The 17,642-nt window shown below is 41.5% G+C and overlaps 1 protein-coding gene across 4 annotated transcripts in view; it reads right to left on the bottom strand.

Annotated features, from left to right (window-relative positions):
• The window catches only part of RARB (retinoic acid receptor beta), a 368,014-nt gene that overhangs the window by 141,748 nt on the left and 208,624 nt on the right, over window positions 1–17,642 (bottom strand). Inside the window, exon 1 of one of the 4 annotated variants that reach the window (XM_073223415.1) lies at window positions 16,703–16,835. The exons of 1 other annotated variant lie outside the window; for it this stretch is intronic. Coding sequence is in view for 1 of the 3 variants with exons in the window: in XM_017679051.3 (XP_017534540.1) it covers window positions 15,871–16,027 (157 nt within the window). In the remaining 2 variants the exon portion in view is untranslated. Of the gene's footprint in view, window positions 1–15,870; window positions 16,564–16,702; window positions 16,836–17,642 lie in introns of those variants that run through there. 2 more of the 4 variants (XM_073223416.1, XM_017679051.3) reach the window with 2 other exon arrangements.

The following is a 17,642-nucleotide window of genomic DNA, read 5'->3' as shown; positions in this document are numbered from 1 at the left end:
GTGATTTTTCAATATTTCTTGATGTGAGAGGGATGACAGTTTCCAAGTGCTTTTAGTTCTTGAAAAAAGAATTTATAAGGAAAACTTGAAAAAATGATTCAAAGAAATTAATCACCAGTCTTCCAATTGTGAGGAGGCTCCAAGGCTCAGATCTTTTTCTTTGGATATTCCTTCCATCTTCTCAGACAAGGTTGGGTATGTGATTTGTAAGCACGAACTCCTGAACCAACCCACTAGCTATGTGACTTTGAGCAAGTTACTTAACTTCTCTGAGCTTTAGTTTCTCTGTGTACAAAATGAGAGTATACCCCTCACTGAATCATTATGAGCACTAGATGATAAATCATTCTAAGGGGTCCTTGGCACAATCCCTTCAAATGGTAATGTTACACCAGCACAATTAGCATCATGAATAAGCAAGGATCACCTGTGTGTTGATGAATCTCAATGTTTTTCACCTTCCCATCTTTCTTCTACACATTAGTCTCATGTGTTATCTGCTGACCTGTACTTCCATTTTCCCTCTCAGGTTAATTGTCCCTTTTTACATAAGCGATTCTCTACAAGCTAACATGAGCTGTGTCAGCTTTGTGTCTTTATGCTCTTCTCAACTGCTCCTTCCTTCCCAGACCCTCAATTAATCCAAAGTATGGTAACAGTCTTCTCATGGGCTTCCCAGCTCCTCCTTGCTCCATGTGCACAGAACCCTCAGGAACAGCCTCTGTAAAAACACCTCTCTACCCTGGTGATCTCTCACTGAGAGCCTTCCACAGCTGCGGCTGACATCTGGCTGCTGACAAATCTTTACAGGGCACCTGACAGGGCCAGGCACCAGGCTAAATTGCTAGGTTATAAAGAAGTTAGAAGGCACTGTTTCAGCCCATGTAAATGGACAACTAAATATACCACAAATGGGCCCAACTGGAGGAAGGATCTGATGGCTGTCCAAGGCTGCCACAATGTGGCATATTCTTAGCACACACAAACTTCAGCTGTCTTGCCTTTAAATATTCAGTGTTTAAAAGTGTGCCTGGAAATACAGCAGGAGTCCAGTAAGTGTTGGTTGAAAAAATAAATGAGTGAAAGAATGAAATCTGCATAGAAGTCCTTATACACATGATCATTTCAGCCAATTCAGCAAAATCTGCCAACAGTGGTGGATGACTTGAGGTTTGTTTTCACTCATGTTCCCCTACTTGCTCTCTCATGACAAAGGGGTGAAGAGCTAGGTTTATCATCATTATCAATTCTTTTAATCTCCATCCTTAACAGTGGGAAACTGAAGTTTAGAGAAGTTAAATGACTAGGCCAAGATCACACACAGTTAGGAAATGGCTTGATCCAGCACTGGCCCCATGAATCCACATACAACAGTACTATGTATGAGAAGCAGAACAATCATTTCTATTTTAAGTCATCTTACTCATGTTTTAAGACAAGGTCAGCAAATTTTCTCTTCAAAGAGCTGGAGAGTAAATAGTTGGTGCTTTGTGGGCCAAATGGTTTTTCTCATGGTGACTCAACTCTGCCATGGTACAGGGAAAGAAGCTACAGTCAAGATGTAAATGAATTGTTCCAATAAAACTTTATTTAAAAAGACAAACTATAGGCCAGATTTGGCTCAGTGTCTGCACCCCTGCTTTAAGATAAAGTAAATTAAAACTATTCCTTTATAAAGTGATTGCACATTATTATAAAACCCATGCTTTGCTTCCAGGGTAAAGATAGAGTGAGACAGCCATATGTCACAGAGATGCGGGAAATTTTTAAGATGCTAATGCTAGAGTATACACATTATTTATATACACTATTAATGTGTAAGGTCTGCCCATTTCCTTCAAAACTAACCTCATGTATACATTTTTATTAGTTAGGGAGGTCAATATGTGGATCATAAATACATTTTAAAATTCCTTCCTACATATACTGTCTATTGGGATTATTTATCATGCGTTGTTCCCTGGCCTGGAGCCAGGCAGAATATGGGAGTTTTAATACCTTTAATCCATTACATGGTTTTTTTAGAGCTCCATAAGAAAATAAAAGGCACTCTCATGGTCATATATGCAATAAACCTAATATGCCACTTAATATTTCATGTCCCATTTTATATTTCAGTTGTGATGCTTTCCAGCTTTCAACATGGAAAATGACATGATTCCAGCCATCTTTTCACTCCAATTTTTTTGTTTGTTTGTTTAGAGAACTCCTGACACTTCATAAACAATAAATCTCACAGTGGACTCTGAGGGGTGATTATTATTGCTCCCCAATACTCTGAATAAGTATTGAAATATTTTTTCACTGCATATGCCACCCGGTTTATGGTGATGTGAACTAGTCATGTTTATTTTTATTAGGCTATGTTACCTTATACTGAAAGAGGTATGAATTTATTTCTACAGTTAGTATGATGGGTGGTCTCTGAAGATGACCTATCAATGAACCCCACCTCCAGGCATCCACACCAATGTGCAGGCCCTTCCCCTTGAATCTGTGATGGTGTGTGAATTGAGATGTGATGGTGATTTTTTTTTTTTAAGATCAACAGAATGTGGCAAGAGTAATACCGTGTTATACATGAGGCTGGATCATAAGAATCCTTGCAGCTTCCAACTAGTTTTTTTTGAATGTTTATGCTGGAAGAAGCTATGTCAAGAGACCACCATGCTTCTAAGGGAGCCCATGCCAGCAAAGGAGGCCGTGTGGGGGGACAGAGATGCTCGGCCAGCCTCCAGCTGCTCCAGAACTCTCAGGGTACTGGACATGAGAATGGAGATGCCACTTGAACATCCAGTTAGTCAAGCCTGAGATGAGTCCAGCCCCAGGGCCGGCTGACGGCAGCCACATGAAAAAATGCCAAGTGAGACAGAACCTTGAAGGTTAGTAATAAATAGTGTTTTAAGTCACTAAATTTTGGGTTGGTTCGTTATGTAGCAATATATAACACAGATTAATTCTAGTTATTATTAACTGAAGATTATTTAGCTGGAACCATAAAGAACCTGTGGAAAGGGCTCACCTCAATGTTTTTAGACAGTAATTTGACATCACATGCAATGTCCAAGCTTTGTGTGCTTTCCTGCCTATAAAAAGAGCATTGGAATAATTCCATCTAAAAATAATTAAGAGACTCTAGATAAAAAGGAGTACGATAATTGCTCGGCTATAAATTTCAAAACTGTAATGATTAAAGTATCATGGAAGAAGGCTCTCAGAAAATAAAAGCCAACTGTAATGCAATAGGTCTTTTTTTTTTTCTCAAATTGCTCATAAAACTCATTCATACCCACCTGAGCCCACATGTGAACACCACCTGCCTGTCACCTATACATGCCCACTTTTGAGATGCAGGTGTCTGCTTATAGGATCGTTGTGTTTTTATTTGTTGCTCCAGGGGACAGACTGAATTCTCCTCCCCACACTGGACATTGCAATTCAAAATAATAGCAAACGACCTGCAGGTAATGGGCCATAATACTCACTTGATACCCACTAAAGTGGGGCTTAGATCCCTTGCTCTCTGTTACCTTTCACGAAACATCTGTTTCGTATGAGCCAGTTAAAAGTGCGTACATCTGTAAATAATAAGACTGTGTGTGCACATAACTTAATGAATTAGGACATAAAAAGGAATTGAACAGTAGGGGCACAGCAATTAGAGGAACTGCCCATTTTGTTAGAAATGTATTGTTTCCAGCCTTTGCTTGGAAACCCTTTTATTATCTGTGGGTTCTGAGGCTTCCAATCCTCCTAGCTCCTCCTCCCCGCAAAGCAAAGAGGTGTTTACATTGTGTAGTTGGAAACCCAGCCGCCACACTGAGGTGGGAACTTTCATCCCACTTTCTCCTACTTGGGAGATCTGAGCTGGGGACCCGGACCTCCTGTGCCCAGGGAACTTTCATCTGTAAAATGGAGCAATAGCAGCGCTTTCCTCTTCAGGCTGCTATGCGGATTAGCTGAAAGAATTCATTTTGCACATGTGGCAGATCATAGTCATGAATAATAATTTATAAATATTATTAAATAGTAATAATTTAATAAATATTCATTATGGCAATGGTGATTATTTCATTACACTAAAACTCAATCACCATTTGAAACCACTCAAGGAAGGCAGGGACACGAACCTTGCTCCATAAGTTTCTCTTGATTGTTGATTTGGCCGCATTTCTATTTACTTTCTTTACACCATGTCTAGGGATGGGCAATGAAAAGGGAAAAAGAGTGGTAACATCCTGCTGAACAGGAAGCATTATCAGAAAATCTATTCCTGGATTATCAGTGAATGCCAGAAGCCCAAGAAAATATCTCATACTCATATTTCAGGCCAGTTCTCCGGCTAACATATTTATAAGGCTTGCCACAACAGCCGGGGTGAACCGCCCAAGTTCTGACAGATCTCTCAAGCTTGCTTCAGCTGTTTTGAGTGACCCCAACATACACAGTGACAAAAAAGCAGTGACCACTTGAAATGTATTCAGCATATTTCCTGAGCACCTACTGTGTGCTGGGGACTGGGTTACCAAGCAGAGCACACATATAAGCGGCAGTGGGTGCCTGTGGGAGAGAAAGTGTGGCATTTTCTAGAACACACACTGAGTCTGTATTCTACAAAGCATGGCCTGTTCCCCTCTGCTTCCCTGAAGCTCAAGATGTTTAAGCCGAGTTGAAAGTAGCTTGAAAATGTTGGAAGATAATCTGTGTCCATTTGAAACCCAAGCAGGCATGCAGCACAGAAATAGAATTTGTTTGCCACCAGGATATGATCACTACAAGGAACATAATTTAAGTCCAGCCCACAGGGATTCTGTGAAAATCTTGGTTTAGCTCTGCAAAATAAATGTTAGCAAAATAAGTAATAAGTATTTGCCAGGCCCCAGGAAAAACAGTTCCACCCAGAAAGAAAACAACTTAAACAATGACTGAAATCACCACCCTACAGGATTCTGTTTACATTCTCCTGCAGTCTATTTACCCACTATATAAGAGATAATTAGAACTCCTTAATAGCAGTAGAAAAGAAGAATAAAGGCTAAAGGAAAAAGGAAATAAAGAGAGTGAACAAATATTGAAAAAATATTAATAGCTATAGTATATAGAGCTGCATTGTTCAATATAGTAGCTACCAGCCATATGTGACTACTGAAAGATAAATACATTAAAATTAAATAAAATTAAACATTCAGTTGCTCAGACACTTTGGCAACATTTCAAGTGCTTGACGGCCACACATGGTGAGCAACTACTGTATTGGACAACAGAATTATAGATCATTTCCATCAGTGTAGAAACTTCTGTTGGACAGTGCTAGTATCAAATACATCACGGGGTGGTGTGCTTGGACTTACCTGTTGACTCAACCATAGTTAACTGAGTCTTGACCAAGTACCAAGTACTGTACTAGGACTGGAAAAACAGAAGTTAAGGACGCTATAACTGACCTCAAAGACTTCCCAGGTTAGTAAGGGGATCCAATCAGTAACACAAAACAACACACACACACACACAGGAGAAATGGATAAAAACAAAGCTGGTGACTTTAATGGTAGATAGGATGGTGGGTATCCCATTGTTCCCTGTAAAATTCTTCTAGGTTTTCTACATTTTAAAATAATTCATAAGAAAGTATGGGGGTAGATCTATTTAATGAGTTAAATCAGATACTTTAACTACACTCTCTTATATAAGGCTATGAGAAGCTTGCAAGGTAAGCATTATGGATCCTTTCTACAGATGAAAACAACCGAAGCAACTCGGCACTCCAGCTCCCACAGATGAGGATGTGCATGCAGAGCGTCCAGCTCCCTGCACACTGCATAGCACCCCGTGGTACACTCTGAACACGCGGCACCATTGTACAGGTCTAGATCGGCTTCCATCCAGAACCCACGACATGGCCTCCAGCGAACCACTTCAATTCGCCCGTCTAGCTCTGTCTCCTAAATATGTAATTCAACAACAGCTAGATTTCAAATAAAGTGAAGACACAAGAATGCTGCTTAACTAAGAGGTACCACCTACTGGGAACAATTAGTACCCATCTTAGATGAGGATCACGAGTGAACCAGCATAACTTGTGAAACCTTATTTCTCCTCTCTCCCCTTCCTGTGATTCCTCAGTAAATACAAGAGTAATCCTGACCCCAGCTCCTGCGAGCTGTAAAAGGACTAGGTCAGCGCAGACTCCCAACAAACAGGATGGAAAACAGAAGGACAAAAGAGTAAAACAGCCTTGGTGTTTTCTACAACATAATAGGCTGTGGCTTCCCTTAGAGGAATAATGAGATCAGAGGAATAATGTGAGTGGGGTTCCTCACCTCTCTTTTCTGCATTTCCCCCAAACCAAAATACCCCATGGAGAAAAGCCCTTCTGGGATCAGAAGCCCGGCTCTACAACCCCACTCTCTGTGTGACCTCAGTCAAGTCACACACCTTCTCTGAGCTGCAACTTTGTCTTCTGGGAAATGAGGCTAATCATATCTTCCTCACAGGAGTGTTTGTAAGGGTTCACTGGGAACAACATACACAGTCCATATTTAACCAGCCAAAAAAACAAACTATAAACCCCACAACAGTTCTTCGACACAGTCTCTCTTGTCAGAAGACAAATCATTCCTCTCTGATAAGAGGGTACGTATGTAAGGATATGGTGACAAAAGATGGCAGCATATTCTTTGTCACTGCCCCACTCAGACGTAGGTTTACTGACTGGGGCTGGTTTGTGACAGCTTAACCAAGGGAATGTGCTGAAGGTGATGCCATGCCAGCTCTGGATGCTGTCTTTAAGAGGCCTGTGTGCTGCCACTTGCTCCCTCAGAACATCGCTGCCAGGCTGTGAGCAGCGCGGGCCACATGCAGGTACTCCAGTCTCCCAGTCCTGGCAGAGCTCTCTGGCAACACCCGTGGTCGACTGCCAGCCTTGGGAGTAAGCCTTCCTGCACCTCCAGCCCAGGGCAGCCTGGGATGATGCAGCCTTTGCTGGCATCATGAAGAGCAGAAGATCTACCCGGCTGAGCCCAGTCCATTCACAGAATAATGAGATAATAAATTCTTACCCTACTACTTTGGGGGTCAGGTGGTTACACAGTAATAAGTCACAGAAACAATCATAAAGACATAAGTGATTTTTAAAAATCTAATCTAATCAGACTTAAGTCCAAAAGAATGTTATTTAACAAACACTCCAGAAACATCAATAGGAGAGTCTTGAAGATGCAAGTTTGGCAGGTAGGCACTGATCCCACTGCTGAAGATAAGTTTAAAATGCTGCTTTATAAAACACATTTAGAAATTACCTATGAGGCCGACATACAGAAAAATGTCACTCTTGTACCTTGGGACAAAAATGTGTAACCCCCTTGATCTCCACCCTGTGCACCAGCTATGGTTCTCAGTGGCTTTTAGGTCTTTCCATAATCAAACTCAGGTTCAAACTGCCAAGGACATTCTTGTGTTTGTGTCATGAAAATTGTGTCACACTGACTTGTGTACACAAGTTTCTCTGGACTGTGAGTCCAGAGAGAGCCTGGACAGTGTCAGATTCATCTCCGTGTCCCCCACAGAACACAACAGGGGGCCCGAATGTGGCAAACACCCGCGCGCTGTTTGTTGATTGGAATGCTGCAAGATCTAATCCTTCAGTGCGAGATAAAAACATACAGCATCCCGACAGCATCTCTGGGTGAAGTGCACTGTGGCAACTTCGGAGGGGACAATGCTCACTTGTAAAAGTCAATCATTTGCACTAAATCTGGGGGTTTGGCAAACGGACACCACCGATGCAGTACCACAGTGCTATCCAGAGTGACAGGCAGGAAGGACTGTCACCTGGGTTAGGAGCCACAGAGTAACCATTTCACGGAGGAAAAGAGGCATCGACAAAAGAATTCTGGTCATTATCAGCAAAACCACATAAGCCACTGGTGTCCCAAGGACTTCAGAGGGCTCTCCTCAGTGACTTCAGTGTGCTTTCCGGGCGGGAAGAGAACCCTCATTGACGTTACCTCTAGTCTTTCTATAAAGGCTTCAATGTAGACATAGACACTGTTATTGCCATTTCACAGCTGCAGAAATTGATCCTGTGTCCAGTCAGGCTAGTCCCATGATGTCAGCCCACGAGGCAGGAACAGGGAACACCGCGGGGAGACGCATGGGGTCATGTATATGACTAGGGAGTGCAGGGAAGCTACAGTCAAACCCAGAGAGTGACAACTTTCCACCGCCTCTGAAGGCAAGAAAATCATCACACACTCTCCTCTGGAGAACTCTCCAGGCACAGAGGGTAGGATAACCTCGCATGAGAGGGGGCGACTTCTGCCCATCAGCAGCCCAGGACGGATTTCTAGAAACTCAACGTCCAAGTAGCAGAGAGATGATGCCTTGATTACCTGCATCCTCCAACTTCTACAGCCAGTCCAAACCTTCTCATCTTATTTCTAGTTCCTATTGTTTCTTCTGATAAGCAGGGCCCCAGTGAACAATTAAAGCTTTCAATAAATAATCTCTAAGCACATTCATTTGATTGACTGTTATTTGATATAGCAGTTAGTTTCAATGGGGCAGTTAATATTGATCACATAAAGTACTCCAGACCAACATGAAACAGTTCCAGAACTCCATGGATTATTACCCTTTATCTGCCAGTCATCTGGGTTACTTGTAATGGTCACGGAATTTAAAATCAATAATAACAATTAGTGTTCTGTACACCAAAACGGATGAATCATGTGAAATCGGTTTTCATATAAAATCCAGGGAAAAGCAGCCCATAGCATGGAAAAAAGCTCTCTGAATGACCAGGACACGTTTGGCAAGGTATGGCAGGCAAGTCTTCAAAACAGGCAGCAAGAGAGAAAGAAAGGTATTCAGGAGAAGATGCGGCCATAAAAACACATGTGCAACCCCTGACGGTCTTAATCCAAAAAGATGAAGCGTAAAAGATAAAAGTGATCAAAATGTGCGGGAACAACCATAGTAAAACTAATGGGACTGGCAATTTACTTCCTCTGAGATGCGCTTCTAGCTACCTTTTTCGGCTTCTGATTCATAGGCATTAATTGTGATTTTTTTGTAATGAAATGGCAACGGTGATATTTCAGCTCCACGGCACCACTACTGTAATTGCTGGATAATTAAAATGCAAAGCAACAGAGAAAATGTTTCATCATTAAACTGTAACCAGCGCACTCCGTGAAATCATCCATCCCTAAGACTTGTTTTTCATCAATTATTTGTTATTTATCTGATGTAAATATAAGAAGGACTAATTAAAATGTGTGCTTTTTATATAGTATCTTGTCATTAAAGCCAATGAAAGCATTCTGAGGCCTATAATGAAATAATTATGTTTGCTTTTAAGAATTCTCCTCAATAGCACATGGCAGTACTGAGCTAAATTAAAACATCAGGAACTAAATTTCGCTTGCCTCCATTTCCATTTTAGCTAATTATATCCCCAAGCTTTCCAATAGACCAGACCCTAAAACATCTTTTGAAGCTTCAAAAAGCCTTCCACTCTCAGCTTCTTCATAATTATGGACTTTGATGACAAGACAAAGGTACTACAGCCCCCAAAGCTTTAATATTTTTGAGAAGAGGTATTTGTTATCTGAGTTCCTCATTTGCTCTGGAAATTACAGAAATATGGAGATAAATATGATCCCCATCTTTTCCCCATTACCTGAGGTCCTCATTTTATCTGGCTGTACCTACATCATTACTTCTACAGTATTTTGAATTCAGCTGTTTTTCTTTTTCTGATTCGGTAAAATATCATCTGTGCCAAACAGGAACTAATCAGTAAACAACAAAAACAACAAAAAACAAACATTTCACTGTATCTGAGTCACATTAGGGGACTCATTCCTTAGCCAACCCTAAACCTAAAAAAAGAAAAGGAGCAATCTTTAACAGTGGATAGAGACCCTATGAACTTGAAAAAATAAAATAGGGCTCTTTCCTTTGAATTTCTCCTTCTCCAAATCTCTAACTGGAAATGCTTGTGAAGGCAAAAAGTAATTTGAGTTTAAAGAGAAGAGGAAGGCAGAAAGGGGAGGAAGACCTCTGAGCTGTTTTCAGAGCTGGTGGCAAATGAAATGGCTTTCCCAATGCTGTCATATGAAGCCGGCGGGAGTGGGAACCTGCTACTCAGAAAAGTAAACAGGAGTACCAGGGATTAACTCTGACAATGTGAGTTCCCTTCCCTCTTGTTCTATATGGGGAGCCAGCAGCATTCATGGGTCATAATACCTGGTGACTGCTGGACAGACCATCCTATGAGACATCAGAGGGACACTGTTGACAGCAGGGAAACAAAGATTTCTTATATGAGAATGTAAAACTGCAATTATAACCTCAGAATCTCCTTTTATTAAAATCACTCTCTTTCCCCTAAATTACTCTTTGTTCTCCTTTGAGAAATCTCCTTTTGGGAGTGAGGGATATTGTCACCCACTATCACCCCTGCTAAAACTAGCTCCCTTCTCCTTGTCTGCCTGGTTCACTTCTGAGCTGCAGGGAGGCCTGGAGACTCCTGGAATCCATGTGCCCTGAACTGGAGGAAATGCTTGGCCAGGCTGAGTCGCCTGGCTGACGTCAGTTCCTGTTATCTGGCCTTATTGTGCGGGGGACCAAGAGCCTTATCTTATTAAACGGCCCCATTTCGGTCCCCATCCTGCCAGGCCTGAGAAAGAGCAAGTCAGCAGTTCTATTGCCTGTTTGAATTCCCGTCTAAGACGCTCTGAAAGCTCAAGATAGGTAATACAATACCTGAAGACCCACCCTCTACTGCTTCCTAGGTAGACAGAACTTTTGCAACTTTATTCTTTATTCATTTAGGGGGCTTGGGGGTGTGCGATGGGACAGGAATCATTCTAACTAATAATGAAGTAAAGAAGCCAGGAAGGAAAAGAGAATTCAGGGCAACATATTGACTGATGAGGTTGTGTTATTAGATCTTACAGGTGGGGCAGGTTATCTCATCTCCTATTTAACAAAAGGTACTTAGGCCAAGCCATTTACAGACAGGATACTGATAACTCTGAAACCTGAGTTAACTGCTCTCCTCTCTCCATCACCCCCAATTCCAGTTTAAGAAGCTGGCCAAGAACTGATACAGATTTGTTCATAGTCATTTAATTTAACAATTCTGCCCCTTCCAAATCTCAGTACACTCCCCCAATCCCAATAAACACACAAGCACACACACGTGCTAGAGTCAGAACCCCGATCCTAATTTACATCCATTTTGCAAATGATGCCTTCTATTTACAGATATACAGTTTGCCACAAAAGGAATTCACGTTCAAGAGAATGGCCCAGAGCACAAGGCGATCTTCACTCATAATGGAAAAATTAAGCTGTGAGCACCCTAGTTATACTGACTACAGAATCCAAACAAAGACTTTCTGTGCCACTCACTCCTGGGTTCAAGGAGCAGCCTAAGAAATGTCGTCATATTGAAATATCTGGCATATTTCAATGATTTATATGGGAATTGTGGCAGTATATTTGAAAGTGGGTTATTCTAGAAAATCTGAGATGTATGATTGCCATAACTACCCTGTAATTTGAAAGGCAAGATTCTACATTAATATGTGTTGGAAAGGTTTTTAGCCAAGATTTCTCTGATTAATCTTCATCAAAACCTCCCATTTCTGAAATAATCTATTTAATTGATAGTTAACTGAATTTATATTAGAACATTAAAGTATAAAAATGTCATATAAGGATAAATGTATTGGCACATATAATTCAAACTGTATAGAAGATTCTTTTTTAGATGCTCTAAAATGAACACTGCATTTATTGTTTGATAAATCCTGTGTGACATGAAAAGAGTTTCATATTTGGCATCTCGGTTTTTTATCTGTCTCTTCCTTCTACAGGGTAACTTTCTAAGTTAAAAGTTCCCAGGCTTTAAAAAAATATTTTTTAAATTATTTTAAAGATTATAAATTCCTTGAGAGCAGATTATCATGTTTATCATTTATCATGCACTTGCCTTCAGAGATAGTTTATGGATGCTTGTGGAATGTATAAAAGAGAAAGCAGTAAGGTTGTCCCGCATTTTCAGCCATCTCAGGGGCTTAACATATTGAAGGTGAATTACAAGAATCTTAAATTCCGAAGAACTTTCCTTTACTTTTACTCTTTAAAGAAAAGTTCATGACAATACTAACCAGGTTATATACTGTCCCACTCACCCAAGCTTCGAGAACTGAGAAGAAACCTTCTGATTCAAGTCAGCTAACCTATCAGAAATTTCCATTCTGGTCATCTATCTAGTAAGGAAAAAAAAGAAGGCTGGTTCCAATGCGACAGCTTTGCGTTTGGGCTGGTGAATCAAATCCTAACTAGAGCTTGCAAATCAATTCCATAGCAGAAATTTAAGCAGACAGATGCCCACTTTTCCTACTGTGTTAATTTCGGGAATCTACCTTTCTCTGGTGATAAAATCTAAACTCAGGCAGTTTTCTTTCTAAGTTGCACTTCCATACTTCCTTACCCAGGGTACCAAGTTATCTGAATATTTACAAAATTTTAGTATTTCTTGTTTTTTTTTTCTACTGGACACAAGGAAAACTTCATGAATCTTCCATTTATTTTTAAACAACCCTGTCCTGTACTCTCTGAGACTTAAGCAAAAGTCCCTTTTCTTTCTTCTTATGGATGGTATTAGTTACCACTGTCATGTGGCCGAGAAGCAGAAAATTATGTCCTACTTTAGAAAAACAATTGAGCCTTTTCACTGAAATATTTATTCAAAACTCCATTCAGTTCATACGGTGGCTGTCAGTCTTTATTTAGTCTCTCTTTCAGAGGGTATCTTTGATTTTGCCACTTTGACCCCAATTTATATCTCACTAGGAGAGGATTTAGACACTGTTTAATACTTAAAATTCAGGTCCCAGGGTTTAGAGAAGGGGACTTTTTCATTCTTTAATCACACATCGCTACTGTTTTTTTTAAACAGATTATTTCTCTTCATTAATGTGCAAAATAATTTGCCAAATAGAATTTTTTTTTCTTTTGGTGGGTTGAGTAGGGAGAAGACAGGGAAAAGGGCCAACAAGTTGTCACCTCATGATTTCACCAAAATCAACTATATTTAGACCACAAATATTAGGATTTATCCAATGCCCACCGAGCAATTAATGTTGCAAACATCTGGAACAGCCGAAAACCAGATAATCCAGGAGGCAATTTAACAAAAATTTAGAGACTCTGATACCTTCCATGGGCAGTCTTAAGTCATATTATTTATACTAGATTCCCTTAGTAGCCCATTGATCCTGACTTTGAATTTTTATAACAAGCAATTTACAGGCCCTACCTCACTGGCAGCTGGTTGGAATATCGTTTTTCTGTCTTTAAAAGTAAAAAGGAAAATAAGGATATTTCTAACACCTTTCAAAGAAAGCTTCTTCAGTGTTTTATGTTCAAAGAGTTTACTTTAATTGCTACACACACACACACCATAAAAAAATAAGTAGGATCTCAAGGCAGAAAACAGTTTGGGTTGGAATTTAGTACGATTTTTTTCCCCTCCTTGCCCATCGTTTCCTCTGTGCTAAGAGCGCAAACAGATCTGCTTCTCGTCAAAACAGTCATTAAGTTAAATGGAAAAGGTTGTGGTTTTTCTGTTCTTATACAAACGTAGCCCTAATGCTTTTATTTCAGAAGACTTAAGTGGCTATGCCAAGGCTGAACCAAGCACCAAAAATTCTACCTACTGTCTGCATACATTTGTTAGCATTCTTATTAATGCTTAAAAACTTAAAGTCGCTTGAACAACTAAACTGACTGGCCATATAGTGGTTTATGGAGGATAAAGCAACTCTGCAGGGGCATAAAACAATATTGGCATTTTATTAATTTAACCTCCAAGTTGGGGTTTGGGATTCAAGCCCTTGTGAAGTTGGCCACAATAAGCGCTAATTGCCCTGCTTACAAAAATAACACACAGGAATTTCTGAAATCCCTTTGTCAAAAGCCTTTATTTACTTTTTCTAATGCAAGTTTCTTTGATTAGCTGAACTTTGCTGTTATCAACACTTCTTGCTTATCGGCAGGCCCTAGGCCAATGACACATTCACCACTAGCTCTCCCTAGATAAGGCAAATCCCTTGTTTAACTTGTTCAAGAACAAACAAAGCTTTTCCCTCTACTCCTACATCTTAATAGGCATGTTTGGAGGGTTAATTACAAAAGGGAGAATGTCTACTTGTAAAAGCTCTATTAGGTCTAACAGCTTTCCACCAAGGTCTTGGCATGTTTCCCCACTTGGTGAAAAAGTATGTTTCATTAGAACTCTCTAGCGCAAGAAAAAAGTTTTCAAGAGCCACAGCTCCCTGAGATCCCAAAAGAAATTGTTCGTACTGTTTTAATTGCTACATAGAGGGGAGGGCAGGTCTAAAAGATATGTTAGTGGGTTGGAAAATTATTTTGGAACACTCAGTTTCTTGGAGTTTTCTGGAAAGAAAATATGACAGCGGGAAAGAAAAGGCATTTGGGGAGCAGCTGAAGATTAAGACACCTTCTGAAAACGATATTGTTTTTGCCCTGGTTATGTCTCTACAAAATATTAAGTCGCCAGAGTGTTGTCATCAAATGGTTATTGATTTTTCTGCTACAAACCTGTTGATTTCCTGGCCCAAGAAGCAAGCCTTTATTCTTAAGAAAAGGTTTCAGAGAGGGCAATTTAAATCTTGTTATTGTCCCTTCTCTTTTCTTTTACTTTTCCCTCTATAGCTAAGGCACTATGTTTTTAGGAAAACTCAATTTCTTCCAGTTAAACTTTGACCTCTTCGAAAACAAAGTTTAAAATGTCATTTTCAGGCTAATGCTCCAATGAATTGTCAAATAAAGTACTAAAAACATTTTGATAGATAGCTGAGCCATTTATCTAAATCACTGTCAGGGCTGTGATGCATCCTGCAGGCTCCCACTACAGCCACCCGAAGGTGGGATTTTCTGGGACTTCTGGTCATTTCTCAAGCCTGCTGCCAGGCTACTGTTGACCAGATGCATGCCTCGGCAAGGTGTCAGCATCAGATAAACAAATAGTCAATATATATATATATATTTAAACGGGCCTACTCCACTTATATTTCCTTTTCTTTAACCGATGTCCAGGTTCCCGGCTGAATTGCAAGATTTGGAAATAATGGATGGCTCAGCCCAAGGGGTGTTCATTGCCAGTAGTTTTCTAGCAAAACAGCAACTTCTTAGAGCAACAAAGTGACTCGGAAAGGTGGCAGCAGGGTCAATGCTAAGAAATATTGCCTTTCTTTAGCAAGGAAAACATTGGAGGCGGCAGCTTTAACTGGTGGTTTATGAACTTCAGGAGCAGCAGCCACGTTAATTAGGCTAAATTCCTTGCAAGGAAGATGTCATATTTTAATGACTTTGAACTGTTGAAATATAAAGGGGGAGGCAGGGAGGGAATATATACAACTAGTAGCTAATACTAAACAGAACAAAGTTAAATTTCCCTCTGCACACATTTTAGTAAAAACTGTGCAGTGTGTCAAATTGCCTTACTTGAAGAATGTTTCAAAGTCCTGTGGTCACCCTCTACTTTTTCTCCCCCCTCCATGCATATCTTTTAAACTGTTTTCAAGAGACTGTACAGTTGGTAAAGAGAGAAGCAGGGGTCAGGAGGGGTTGTTTGGGAAGAAAACATCTAACAGGAAATTTTCAGCAGAGGGAATCAATATGCACGCCAGCATATCACACCCTTCCAGCATTAAATCATTAAATCCTTTGTCTTGCTACCAATGCAGTTTGTTTCCAACGTCTTTATTGCATGCAAGAGAGACAATTCATTTCTTTTCTTGGTAGAAGAAGGGAAAAAAATAAACCTACATTGAGCAGTGTGCCGATGCTGCCATTCGGTTTGGGTCAATCCACTGAAGCATGCTTTGAGAGCTTTCTCCTGGAGCATGCAGGAAGACGGACTCGCAGTGTAGAAATCCAGGATTTGCCCAGGACTCACTGACAGAACATCCATACAGTCAAACATGATCTCCCCTGCACCGAATGTCTGCAAAAGTGCTTATCCTCTAGGTGTGGAGGCAAATGGCATAGAAAAGTCCACCCAACTCCATCAAACTCTGCCCCTTTTTTGGCACGTAGGCTGTTGGTCTTTTTCCCAGCCCCGAATCATGAATTATGACAGACAAGCCAGCTAAAAGCCTGTAATTGATCCAAATGATCATTTACCATTTTCCAGGCTTGCTCGGCCAATCCAGCCGGGGCGGGGGGTTCCCAGCAAGATCCCAAGTTCTTCTTCCACGCCAATGCCTGCAAAAAGCCTTCCGAAGGCGGTCCGGATCCTACCCCGACGGTGCCCAGAAAACCCTGCCCGGCTGGCTCGCGTCCTCGGCTTCCCAGTCCTCGAACGGCTCGCGTGGGGGATTTCTGGTCCCCCCTTTGGCAGAGAATAGACCCTCCTGCCTCTGAACAGCTCACTTCCTACTACTTCTGTCACACAGAATGAAAGATTGAATTGCCTAATATATGCGAGTGAACTTTCGGTGAACCCTTCCCGGGCTGCTAACCTTCAAATGACCCAACGAGTCTGACATCACCAACTCCCAGGATTCTCACAGAGCTTAAAACCTCCCAGCAGCCCTGCAACCAGACAGCCGGGGCGGCGGCAGCGGCGCGAGCCGGCGCTCTCTTTCCCATTTCTCACCTGGAAAACAATGCACGAAGTGCTTTTAAAACGAGCCGGGGAGGGGCCTGCACGCCGCTGGGGCTTCTCTCCCTTTCCGCCCCTTTATTTGCAGGCTCAGCTTGGCAGCGCGTGCTCCCCCTTCCCGCAGCCCACCCTTTAAATTCCTCTGCGCGCCTGTCTGTCTGTGAGATTCCTCGTAACTTATGTATTTTTCCACTCCCGAAAAAGCACATGCAAGCCCTGAGCTCTAGCCCAGAGAAGGGCCACCCCTCCGGGAAGCCCTGGGCTGGGAAACTTTCCATTTGAGTCTTTTTTCTCTTTATCCCTCTTGCGAGCCCCGGCTGAGTGGGTTGCATTTGCTCTGGAGTAAAAATCCTGCTCTCTGGATTCATTTACTTTTTTGAAAATTCTTCCCGGTCGATGCGCAGCCTACAGGAGCAGTCAAGAATTACGTACTCATGGTCCAAACATACACACAACCCATCACACGGAGATACACAGGATTTCAGGTCCCCATCTGAGGAAACAATACACTAGTCTAAAGCATGGGTGCAGGACTCACACTGAACTAGATTCCAATTCTACCCTTACCAGCTGTGGCATCCAGGACAAGTATGTCATCTCTCGAAGTCCGCATCCCCTCCTCTGTAAAATGGGGCTATTCTCCGACTCACCTCACTGGGCTGCTGTGAGAACGAATTAAATAATGCTTGTATGGCCCTTCCTACTTGCCCTGGGACAAATATCAGCTGTGATTTCATCTTCTTATTTTTCCACTGGGCAAACAGAAGCCCAGGGAGGCTGAGACGTGCCTGACATCACACAGCTCAGAACCATAACTGGAACTCAGGGCCCTGGAAACCCAGTCCATTGTGAAATTTGCTTTGCTGTTCTCACAGCCTTGGGCCCTGAAAAGCATGTCGGTGACCTCTCATCATACCCCCCCACCCACCCACCA

Source organism: Manis javanica, chromosome 15 (genome assembly GCF_040802235.1).
Source record: "Manis javanica isolate MJ-LG chromosome 15, MJ_LKY, whole genome shotgun sequence".
NCBI lineage: Eukaryota > Metazoa > Chordata > Mammalia > Pholidota > Manidae > Manis > Manis javanica.
This window is presented reverse-complemented; position numbering and strand designations above follow the sequence as displayed.